We start from the raw sequence: 11,816 nt of genomic DNA, 5'->3' as shown, positions 1-11,816 counted from the left end.
TAGCAATTAATCTCCTCCCTGTGGGTTCGACACCTTTTATACTGCATTGCACGTCTGTATACTTGCAGAGGTAGTATTTTTAGGGATTTATTACTTGTTTTGTGTACTTAAATTGCACCCTAAAAATCACAACAATCCTCTCGTTGTTCAGATACTAGAAATCACGTTCGAGTGATTGAATACCGTAAAACTCTTATTTTATTTTCCAATAAATAAAACAGATTATTTTTGTCATAATGTTGTTATGTTTTACATTTAATGGATGTTAATGCATGTTTAAATGTATAAGTCAACTTAACAAAGTCTAAGTCTTTGTTTTAGTAGACCGGTTGTGGGCGTCGTCCACTTTAAGGTAATACGGTCAGTTCTAAACAAAGAAAAAGATGTATTTCACAACCTAGATGGAATTTGACTACTAGTTGGAGTGTGATTACTCTATGAATAATAAATAAGCGTTTCATGCTAAGTCCACTCTTGGAATCAATAAGAAGTTAATTAATTAAGTCAATAGCAGACATTAATTAATTAATGGACATTTTAATCTTAAGCACGGGAAATGAAAGATAAACGAAAACCCGGATTTCTTGTAATTTCGGATTTGGATGGGGAGAGTTCAATATTACTTCTGTAGTGGCTGCTCGTAATATTCCAATTATAACTTATATTAAATTGTGGGTTCAATTTAATTAGTAAAAAGTAAATTGGATGAGCCCATATCCAAAACCTTCCATAGATCCCTGTCTGGGCCCAATAGGAACTTAATATAAATAGGAGAATAAAGGAGACAGAAAACACAATTTTTCATCATTGTAATTTTCAAAAATTCCCCTCCCCAGCTGAGGAGATTTTCGAATTCCTCTCCTATTCCAAAAAGGATTTCTTTTGTCTTCTTTATTTAAGTCCTAGTATTCTAGTAAGATCAGCCCACACTGATATTGGGATACAGTTCGGGAACCAGAGAGAAGATTTGTGGTCTAGTACTCAAAGCGTCACGTGGAGAAGAAGCTAGCCATCTTCAATTCTTTGGAGAATTAATTAGGTATTTTTCTGCTCCGTAGAAAAGCATGTTTTAGGTTTCAATATTCTTAAAGCATGATTGATTCAAGTTGTAAGCATGATACATGTGATATTTACGCGAATAGGTTTTGTCTAAATAATCTGCTAAATAGATCTGATTATTATGTGATTGATTTATTGTTTTAAACGCTCCGCTTCCGCTGCCAGTTCCATCAATCCTCTATCTGAGGCAGAGGCCTCTTGAGTTCTTCTGCTGAGATGGTGTCGCTCAGCACTCTTTCTCTACTAGACTCCGCAACAGGGTTCTTGAGTTGAGGTCCATTGTAAGCTGTTCCGGACCGCAGTGTAATCTTGCTCACATTTGCCTTTTCAGGTACATGGACTGTAGATGGGAGTTTCCCTGAGTTCCCTTTCATTTCACCCACCGAGTTAGCAAGCTGGGCCAACTGCCTGTTCATCATATCCATATTTGCCCTATGCTCCTTCTGGGCACTTTGCATTCCTTGCATTGTTTCATTACTGGACTGCAAGTCATTTTTAATGCTTTGCTGCGAGGCAAGCATCTCCCCCATCATGTCCTCCATAGACCTCCTCGACTTGTTTGGGTGATGGAATTGGTTTGAGCTCTGGTGCTGGTTATACTGAGGTGGTGGGTTTGATTGGTAGCCTGAGAAATTTTGTTGGTTTTGGTTCTGTGGGTACTGGTTATACTGGGCAGGAGGGTTATACTGGTCGTGGTTGTGCTGGTACTGACTTTGGTTTTGGTGGTGGGTGTTATGTTGAGGCCCTGGGTTAAATTGGTTCTGGTTTTGGTTCTGGTTCTGGGTTTGGTTGTTTCGCTGATGGGGTGGCACATAGGTAGGGTTCGGGTTCTGGTTTTGAGAGTTTTGGTTCTAAGGATGCTGGTTTCTTCCTACCCAGTTAGATTGGTAGTCAGGGTTTGTTGGGCCACGGTTGGGATTTTGGTTCGGGTGGGGGTTGGGTTGATTTGGAGCCTGATTTTGGTTCTGATTCTGATTTCCATCTCCCCATCGGAAATTTTGGTGGTCCGTCCATGGTGCATCCCTTTGCTTCCCCGGAATCCAATTGCCGTTGGAATTGTAGTATCCTGCGGCATTTGCTTGCTCCACATCCAGCGAGTTGTCCGGCTGATCATATGGTAGTTCTGGGGCTTCTTGCCTCCAGTCGGAGAAGGTGGTGGAGTGTTCTGCTTGATTGCAGTCAGCAACTCCTTCTTTAATTCCTCCATCTTCAAATCCATCCGTTCCTCCTGGTCAGTAGCCGAAGCACTCGCTACCCTTTCTCTGTTGTACCCATCTCTCGCGTTGTCGTACGTCTTCTTCGCATTCAACAGCTTGCGTAACACCTTTTTGGCTTCACTTACTCTCAACTGGGTGAAATCACCTCCAGATGATGAATTCGCCAGATCCTTGGTTTCCTTGTTCATCCCCTCATAGAAGGTGTGGTGCACCTCTATCTCCTTCATGCGATGGTTGGGGCATGACTCCAGAAGGCTCATGTACTTCTCCTTGTACTCGCTCAGGGTTTCATCATATTCTTGCCTTATGCACGATATTTTCCTCTTTAATGCGCTTGTCTTTGAAGACGGGAAGAACTCGGCTAGGAAAACTGACTTGAAATCGGCCAATGTATTGATAGAGTCGGCTGGCAGGCGCATGAACCAAGTGTTGGCCTCTCCCTTTAGGACAAAAGGTAGAGCTTTCAGTCTATAATCATCCTCGCTCGCTCCTGCTGGCCGCTTCTGCGCCTTAAAGATTTTGCAAAACTCATTTAAAAATTCGTATGGTCCCTCGTAACTCTTCCCACAGTACGTCGGTAGGATTGCAATCACATGGGGTTTCACATCACAGGCGGTCTGGCCACTATGGCTTGTGGGGGATCTCCGTCGGCGTGTGCGGTAAGTGTTGCGAGCTCGGGATCGTCCTCACCTTGGTCAGCCATTCTCACTAGTGTTCTTACTGGTTGGGGTGGAAGCTCCGGGAGTTGGTACTCTAGCTCCTCTTTTTCTTCGTCGCTACTCGTGCCTAGGTCGGACAGTGCTGTCGACAGGCCAGAACGAGTGGTAACGAGTATTGTTCCTCGGGGAAGTATCCTTGGTCTCCACTGGCCAGGAGCCGAGCCACTTCTCATAAACTGAAAACAAAAAGAAAAGGAAAATTATAAACAATATGTACACCAAAAAAATCACACACAATAACAGGTATGAACGCCATCCATCCCCGGCAACGGCGCCATTTTGAAGGGTCTGTTCAGGTACATTCCTCGGGTTTTCGTATGTAATTTTGGAGTGTATCCAACCGATCGGAAGAGATTCCCGACCCAGTGAGTCGTTGGTACGACAACCGAGACCTGGCTTCAAACAAGTTTCCTCAACCCACTTCTACTTGATTAGTATAATGGAGGTAAGTGTCGAATTCCACGAGGATGGACACGTTTTGATAACTGCGGTGACTTTCCTGGGTGTTTTTGGTTAGCTACCACGCTTAGGTTGAGATTTTACCTAGACAAGAAATAAAGGTGGTATTCTACTGACTAGTAGGCGTGAAAATAACAGGCATGTGGTGGTGTTCGTGAAAGTAGGGGACAAGGTGTCTCAGAGACATATGGAAAGTAGACAGTTACTAAAAGAGGAAAATTAGACAACAAGGTATATCTGATGGCTGGGGGCTCTCTGACAGTCTGGATAGTATAACTGAAAAGTAGGGAACAAAAGCAAAAGTAACTTAAAGGTAAAAGTGGTCCAACTAAAGTTAATTTTGACGTTTTCTTCTTCACCAAGTATTGACAAAAATCATATGAACACAAACACCATAACTAAACTTCAGATTCATAAATTCAAACTCAAGATCCATCAATTAAAATGCTCAAACTTAAATTAAACGGTGAAACTACAACTTTACTTCTACTGACTGACATACAAGGTGGTAATCACAGCGTAGAAAAGAAACTCATGCACGAAAACTTGACTAAACATAGCTACAACTTCGAATCAACAACTCCAGATAAGAAAGCACTCAGAAATTAAAAGCAATAACTAGATCTAACTTTCATAGGCAGAATGAAGCAAACTCGAACCAAAGCGACATGCGAAATAGAAACTTTATAACGTAAATGTTAAAAAAATAACAAAGTACTTCAAAAGAGCAACAGCGATGAGTGTTTGCAACTAAACCAACGATGAAAACAAGTAAGGATTAAACTAGAAAGCAAAGTAACGATTGTTTGGCCACTTCGGGCGACGATACTACAACACTACTACGATAACTAGCTGGAACGGCGGACTGAAGGAACTGATCTTCTCGAGAGAATCTATCAATATATAAAGTGACAGTTTTTTAGACTGCCACCTGTCACTTTTTTAGGCGGGAAAATGAAGTTCTGTGTATTTTTGTTTTTATTACTTTGCTTCTTTCACGTGTGTTTGTTACTGTTTTTACACGAAATCTGAAAGCAATTTATGGTTCCAAGGTTTGTTATTTTGTTTTTTTTTCCGTTTTTTATCTATACTTTTATTGGTATGTGCACTTAAACCTATTCTATTACAAATATAGAGATATCAAATAAACTTATATATTCATTTTTGAAAAGGGATTGAGATACATATTTACTCCAGATTCCAATGCAATAAATACCTGAACAAACATAAAAACAAAATATTAGTCTGAATACATTTAGAACCTGAACAATAGGACGAAGAAATCTCATTTTTTGAACCAAGCATCTTTGCAAAACTCTAAAGAAGAATTTATTTTGATGGATTTCGACCCAGAGAAATATGAAGAATTCGTTTATACTTTAATAATTGACAGAATCTTGATTTAATTTAAAATTTAAAAAAATACTGAGAGAGATTCACATTTTCTACCAATGCAATTAATACCTGTGATATGAATAGTTAGATAATAAAATCACATATTTATAACATAAAAAATAGGGGGGGGGGGGGGCAGGTTATTAAATGGAGAACAAAAGACTACAAAAGTCATTCATGCAAATCAATAGCAATTACTTTATCAGATTCCAATGCAAGGTCTCATTGAACAAAGTTAAAAAACGTGTTAGGTTCTATATTTAAAATCTAGATTATAAGTTTAAAAGTCTGTAATGATAAACTTTAGTATTCTATGAATAGTATTCTATGAATAGTATTCTAGATCATGAAATGATAAGCAGTTATAGAAGTTAATGTGCACCCATTAGGGCTAAGTTCCTAACCTATTTGTGAACATACTTTATATTATAGATTAAATAGAAAGAATGTGCAGAATTGTAGTAAGCATATGATTAATATTTTTGTATTAATCATAGATGATAGAATGTGTAGCAGTCATAGTATTAAAGTAAAAACAATTAAAAAGCAAGAATTACATGCCTCTTTTTAAAAACTAAGTTCAGAATCAGTAGGAGTAGGCTTTGTTGCCTCTCACACTTGCCATCTCATCTTTTTCTTTTTTCTCTGTAATAATAATACTCTGTTTATTAAGATGTATACTAAGATTTACTTCAGCTAATAAACTATTCCTTTTATACTTTACTAACCGTAATATTATGTTTCCAGGTGGTTGTAATAAATTCTATATATTAAATGTAATCGGTTTCCAACTGACAGACTATACTAAACTCTATTTATTCTAAGATTTACTAAACCTTTTATATAATACATATTTAATATTTTACTAATCATAATAATATATTTCATGAATGATAATTAATTTCTGATTCTTTTTTATTGTGTTATTTGGAAGGTCCTTTCTGTGATTATGTTTTTATGGGGAACATGCATACTTTTGGAGTACACAACAGGCCCACCTTTTATTATGTAAGCCCACGTTTTTTCCTCTATAAAACCTACTGATTATCCTTCCAAAATTACTATCAACTGAAACAAGCAAATGAAATATTAGGTAGTTCAGCCTTTTTACCTCCACATTTCTTTCTTCCCAAATTTGTTCTCTTTTCATCTGCTTCGAATAAATCTTCTTCATTTCATGATTTTTAGTGGCTTCCTTTCAAATCTGCAATATTCAAAAAGTAGCATTGTTGAATAATTATTTATTACATTGCCAACATTCATATGAACTGAATCGTGCAACTGTTTATTGATCTTAGCTTCAGACTCTTTACCTTATTGTTTTATGCGTTTTGAAACACACTCTTGATCCTCTGTAGTGGATGTTTTTCGTTCTATGTTTGTTAAATTTTCTTCTCAAACCTGCAAGATACAAGAAAAGTTAGCAGCCTTAACATATCAATCTTTTGTTTTTGTTTTCTCCATGTTTCAGCTAAGTGATTCTTTCCTTTTCTGTTCTTGCTTTTTGATGTTAAATTTCAGTTTCGAATACTCATTTATTATTCTTCTAAAATCATTTACAACTGAATATTGATCTTGGCTTAGCTTCTTTACCTTATTATTCCTGAGACTCTTGATCCCACTTTAATGGATGTTCTTCATCCCATATAAAAACAGAAATTTTGGTCCTCAAACATGCAAGATACAATAATAGTTAACTGCATAGTTAACATATCTATCTTTTTTTTTGTTTTCTCTATGTATCAGGCTTGCATGAAACCAGATATTGTGCAACACTTCAGTACTTTTCATATCCTTGCCATTGGAGGAGTAAGAATTCATTAGAACTCACTTTTTGCATGAATGCATATCACATGTCATTTTTGCACAGTTTGTTCCTGCAGTTAAAATGTGAAATTATTTGTTACTTTCTGTATTTAGCTGCATGTCGATTCAATATGAATTTGAATTTTCAGTTCCTGTAAATATTCACTGACCTCATATTTTAGTTTATATGCAATCTTTGTTCTTTTTATGTTCATTAAGATGATTCCCTGCAATAAAAATTCAAGTAGCATTCAGTATCTTAACATTGAAAGCAATAACTTAGTCAATAGTTCTATGAAAGTTGTTTTATCCTTTTTTTGGCAGCAATGTTACTTGCTGATTCATATCATCACCTAAACAAAACATTAATTGCTTCAAATACTGCATATGCATTAAACAATTGAGTGATTTGAATATTTTTTTTGGCAGAAAGCACCAACTGAAGTAATGGCACCTTTCATTACCATGATCGTATGGTAAGTTTACTAATTTCAGCACATTCTAAAACTGATGTTATAAACAAAAAATCAGTATTATAGTAAACTATCTAAATGAAACAGGGTCCTTTAAAAGATCAGTTTAATATAAAAAAGATGTATTCATTCTTGGAAGTTTTTTTTTTTTTTTTTTTTTTGTTTACAGGGCACCAGGTTCCAAGCATCATCTCCAAAGAATTCATGCTAGAAAGTTGGTTTTCTACTTTGGGAAGGAGTGATTTTCTTCATTAGGATTTTTGTGAGGGCAAACAATCTCAGAAATAAGACTACCAGTTACCAATATAGGATTACCATGGTTGCTAAAACAGGAAGTTTTAAAGTGACTGACTGTAAATTCCAATTTTGCATGTTTCATGTAAGACCCTTTAGGAAAACTTTTCAAAGCTACGGAAGAATCATTCTTTGGGACTGAGAGGCTACCAATCTATTAGGAAAGTGTTTCTGATGTTGTTTCAGTAAATTAGGTATATATCTTAAGACATTTTATATTTGATTCTAAGTTGTAAATTTTTGTATTTTTTTGGTTGCAAATTCGTGCAACTGATTTTAGCAAGTAACAATGAGGAGAAGCTATTGAGACACTAAATATGAGGCTTATAACATCTGTATATCACATTCACCAACTGAAAATCTTATCTTTAATGCATAGTGAATTAGCTTTTAACATCCATATTGAGACCAAACTGATCAAAAAGTTTTATATATCAGTAAAGCAGGCTCATATATTGCAAGCATGCATCAACCTATTTTAAAATATACAAATCATGCAAAGTAAATTATTTGACTTCAGAATTAGCTTATGTTTTCTACAAAGACCCACATTGAACCAAAATGATCAAATTATCATAAATATTAGCAAAGTATGCAATTCAAGAAATTTTTGAATTACCTTTAATGCATAGCTTCAGTTTTAGTTTTTTTGTACTCAGAAAAATCAGATTGTTGTTTATTAGTATTGAAGTATTGCATATATATTAAATTACTATTCTAATGTTGAGTAATTACTAAATTACCTTGAACGCAAAACACCAAATTTAGTCTTTTTGTACTACTTAAATGTCTTTCTCTTCCTATGCAGAATAAGAGAGTAAACTTTATGAGTTAATTAAAATAAACATGTTGCAGATACAAATTAAAATATTTTATAGGTTATTACCTTTAAGACTGAAATGTAAGTAGTATTTAAAAACTTAATGGTACTAAAAACTTAGAACGACACGTTCAGTGACATTCAGTTTGTATAAAATAATAGTACATGAAAGATGTTGGAGTATAAGTAAATTTCGAGGATTGGAGAAAAAATAAATTTGTTTGGATTTTACCTTAAATCAAAACCGTCTTCGATCTAACCGAATAACTTCTGAACGCCTTGAATTGGGGCTGGGGTTTGCGATTCTATACTGTCGTCGGTTAAATTGAATAGCTTCTGTTAGACGTGGATAAGCCTGTATCGGCAAGAGTTTGCGCAGGCAGCGTGGATAAGACTATGCTGGCTAGGTTTTGTGCCGGCGACGTCGGCGCTTTGGTTGTCGCCGCTAAAAATCGGCGGAGTAGGGTAGAAGCTTTAGAGTTTGTGGTGAGACGACGCTGTTTTGGCAAGGAGACATCGCGATTCAGTCCGTTGTGGTCAGATGTCGCAGTTTACATCTGTTGATGGCGGCGATTCAGTCGCCGGAGCTGAAGATCGCGGAGTCTTCGAATTTCTAGGGTTTGTGTGTGTCGGCGCTGCTGAGGAGAGAAGAAATGGTGAAAAACTGTATCTATATGTTGTAATAATCAAGCTTAGAAATTCCTAAGTATGATTAATTTAATTAGCTGTAATCTCTCATTAATTTAATCTGCTGCAAAGTGTAATTGTTTTAATTATTCATTAATTGGATTAGAGTTGTGGGCCATTTTGTGTATATGACGTTTGGGCCATGAGTATTGTTTCTTTGGGCTATTGCTCTTATATAGTATTTTTTGGGACAGATACTTTTTTGGATTGTTTGGATATTCTAATTCTAATATAATTATAATTAAATTCAAAGATTAATTATTTTATTATTGTAAAATATATTTCTATTTTTGTTTTATTTTACATAAATTTAAATTTGAATTATATTTTATTTATTTTGGTCGTACTAATAATTATTTATTTTTTTGTAGTCGATGTGGGTGGATCAATTGGAAGTCATATTATTTATGGCGAACATAATTCATATATTTGAATCAGAATAAATTTGTTTCGTCAATTTTAAATTGACATGGAGGATTTTTAATCACTCTTTCTTTTAAATATCAATATTTTATAAATGCATTTAGAAATGCCACATTTTCATGAAAGACGTTTATCTTCAACTGATATTCATATGTTGGAATATAAGTTTCTTAACTAAATTTTTATTAATACTCCCTCCGACCCAGAAAAGATGTCACACTTGTGGCGGCACAAATTGTTTGACAGAAGCATTATATATTTTTGAGTTAATAACGTTTTAGAACTAAGTATGAGTAACTAAGTGTTGCTTTTGTTTAAAAATCGTTTGGGCCTTTATTTTCGGCTATTGTAATGTATCTGAGATTGGGCTTGGCATTTTATTTTTTTTGGACTTTTCTTTATAATTGAATTGGATTGTGAGTTAAATTTAATAAAAAAATCATCGGCCCCTTTGTCAATTTATGTCTTAATTTAGAAAATTTTGGATTTTTGTAATGAAATTGTGCTTTTATGTTGTAATTGTTTTGTAAATGTGTTAATTCTCTCTAATTTTCTAAAATTTGTAAATAATTATTGATTTGTGATTTTATTATAGTTAATTTACTTTTATTCATCTAATAATAAATTTTTTGGGGTAGTTGATATCGGTGGATCCGTTGATATTCCCATTGTATATATAATGAATTTACACATTCGTTTGTGTTTTCTATATTAATTTCCAAATTATTTAGTTATATACTCTTATATGATTAATAAGATGTTACTATTCTTTACTACTCTCTTTGTCCTTCTATAAGCTAGACGTTTTTTTTCGGGCTTCGACTGTTGTTTTGCGAAGATAATAATAAATATTTAAATTGAAAGTGGATAGGAAGTAAAGTAAGAGAGAGAATAATACAGGAGAGAGTCATATTTACATTATTCTCTTACTTACATTACTTTCTCTTCACTCTAACTATTTTTCATTATTTTCGCAAAACAACGGCCGGAAAAAACGCCTCACTTATAGTGAGACACATAGAGTACATTTGTTTCATATAGAGCATCCTTAACCCCGTCCCGGATTTGGGCCGCAAGTCCCTCCACGTCATCATTCCCTCAAATTAGGGGTTCCAGGCCACAACTCCATTAATCCCGCAGGCCACAACTCAGACCACAACTATTCATTTGCACTATTCACAACTACAACATATTTTAATCGTAAAATAGAATTTGAACAATTAAAACCGGGAAAATTCATTGTTCAGTCAAAAAATAGAAAATTAAAAATCCGAGGAAAAAATTTTACAAATCCTAAAAAAAAAATTATTAAGACCTAGAAAATAAAAATTACATCCTAGAAAAAATATTAAAATAATTTAGAGGATAGAAATGGAGAAATTGGTGGAAGAATGTTGAAGAAATGGATATAATAAAATGGCAACAAAATCAAAATAAAAAAATAAAAATAAAAATTTTGGGGGTTTGCGGCCTGTCCCGATGCATATAACCCTGAGCCGGGCCGGACCACGGGAGCGGCCCAGGGACGGAACTGTGGCCCCGGGACCATCCCGGGCCATGACTCTCCCCCCTCCAACGCTGAAATCGGGCCGGGACTCGCGAGTTGCGGCCCGGCCCAGCAGCGCTAATGATGCTCTTAACATCCACATAATTGCACTTCATTTCTAATTTTTAAAGTTGAAGAATGATTTTAATTGGTTCATCAAAGGATTTTACTTTTAACACGTGAATTTAATTACTTTATAATACGATTCTAAATTCTTTAATCCTTAGTCGCACACCTCCTCTTTGTCATTTAATTTATTTTATTTTATTTCACTCATATAAAAAATTTAAACGGTATATAATCGTTTTGGTTTATATGAAATGTTTCAAAAGAGTAGGTTGAGAGAAGTACATTTCTCTTTTTATTATTGTTTATAATTTTATAAATACTTATTAAAATATTTATTTTAATTAGCACTATAAACATAATTATATTATTGTTATCCCTTTTTATATTTTAATATACTTACCTTAGAATTTATCTTCATTATTTGAAAATCTTATAGCCCGTGCATAGCACGAGTGGTAAAACTAGTTCTAACTAAGTGTGGTGGCTGGACTTTTGAGGCGAACGCTTTCTCTCTCTCCAAGTGGCTTCTTTTATAGGGAGGCTTGCCCTTGCTTTTAGGGTAGACTTCCTTCAAGTTTTGACTTTTATGCCCTTGTTAATGATCATCCCAGCTATCATTCTTCTCCATCTCGAGCCTTTTCTCTGGCATGCATCCTGGTCAGTATTGCACCCTTCTAGCGCCCATTTCACTTGCGTCACCTGAATCGTCTCCTACTGACTTGGATCCTTTAAACCTGCACACTTGAGCAACTGTTTTGCAGATAATGCATACATTTCACGACATACTGACCAGTAACCAAGGCTTAGAATACGACTTATCAGTAGCCAATTGCATTATTCAACTACAAA

The 11,816-nt window shown here is 35.1% G+C and overlaps 1 protein-coding gene and 1 long non-coding RNA gene across 4 annotated transcripts; both read right to left on the bottom strand.

Moving 5' to 3' along the window:
• Positions 1–1,229: 1,229 nt before the first annotated feature.
• Positions 1,230–2,979, bottom strand: LOC125220391 (GATA zinc finger domain-containing protein 14-like). Its single transcript, XM_048122560.1, has 4 exons — positions 2,887–2,979; positions 2,308–2,785; positions 1,935–2,224; positions 1,230–1,856 (listed from the first exon to the last, which is right to left on the bottom strand). Exons 1-4 carry the CDS (start codon positions 2,977–2,979, stop codon positions 1,230–1,232), a joined length of 1,488 nt encoding a protein of 495 aa, XP_047978517.1.
• A 1,611-nt stretch (positions 2,980–4,590) lies between these two features.
• Positions 4,591–8,915, bottom strand: LOC125223215. 3 transcript variants are annotated; one of them, XR_007176680.1, is made up of 6 exons: positions 8,475–8,915; positions 6,826–6,882; positions 6,681–6,726; positions 6,163–6,250; positions 5,961–6,053; positions 4,591–4,670 (listed from the first exon to the last, which is right to left on the bottom strand). It is a non-coding gene; the product is annotated as an uncharacterized LOC125223215 (long non-coding RNA). The 3 variants fall into 3 exon arrangements; XR_007176681.1 differs by lacking the exons at positions 6,681–6,726; positions 6,826–6,882 and having other exon boundaries at positions 8,475–8,908; XR_007176679.1 differs by lacking the exons at positions 6,681–6,726; positions 6,826–6,882; positions 8,475–8,915 and adding an exon at positions 6,443–6,529.
• Positions 8,916–11,816: the final 2,901 nt, after the last annotated feature.

The sequence above is a fragment of the Salvia hispanica genome, chromosome 4 (genome assembly GCF_023119035.1).
Source record: "Salvia hispanica cultivar TCC Black 2014 chromosome 4, UniMelb_Shisp_WGS_1.0, whole genome shotgun sequence".
Taxonomy (NCBI): Eukaryota; Viridiplantae; Streptophyta; class Magnoliopsida; order Lamiales; family Lamiaceae; genus Salvia; species Salvia hispanica.
This window is presented reverse-complemented; position numbering and strand designations above follow the sequence as displayed.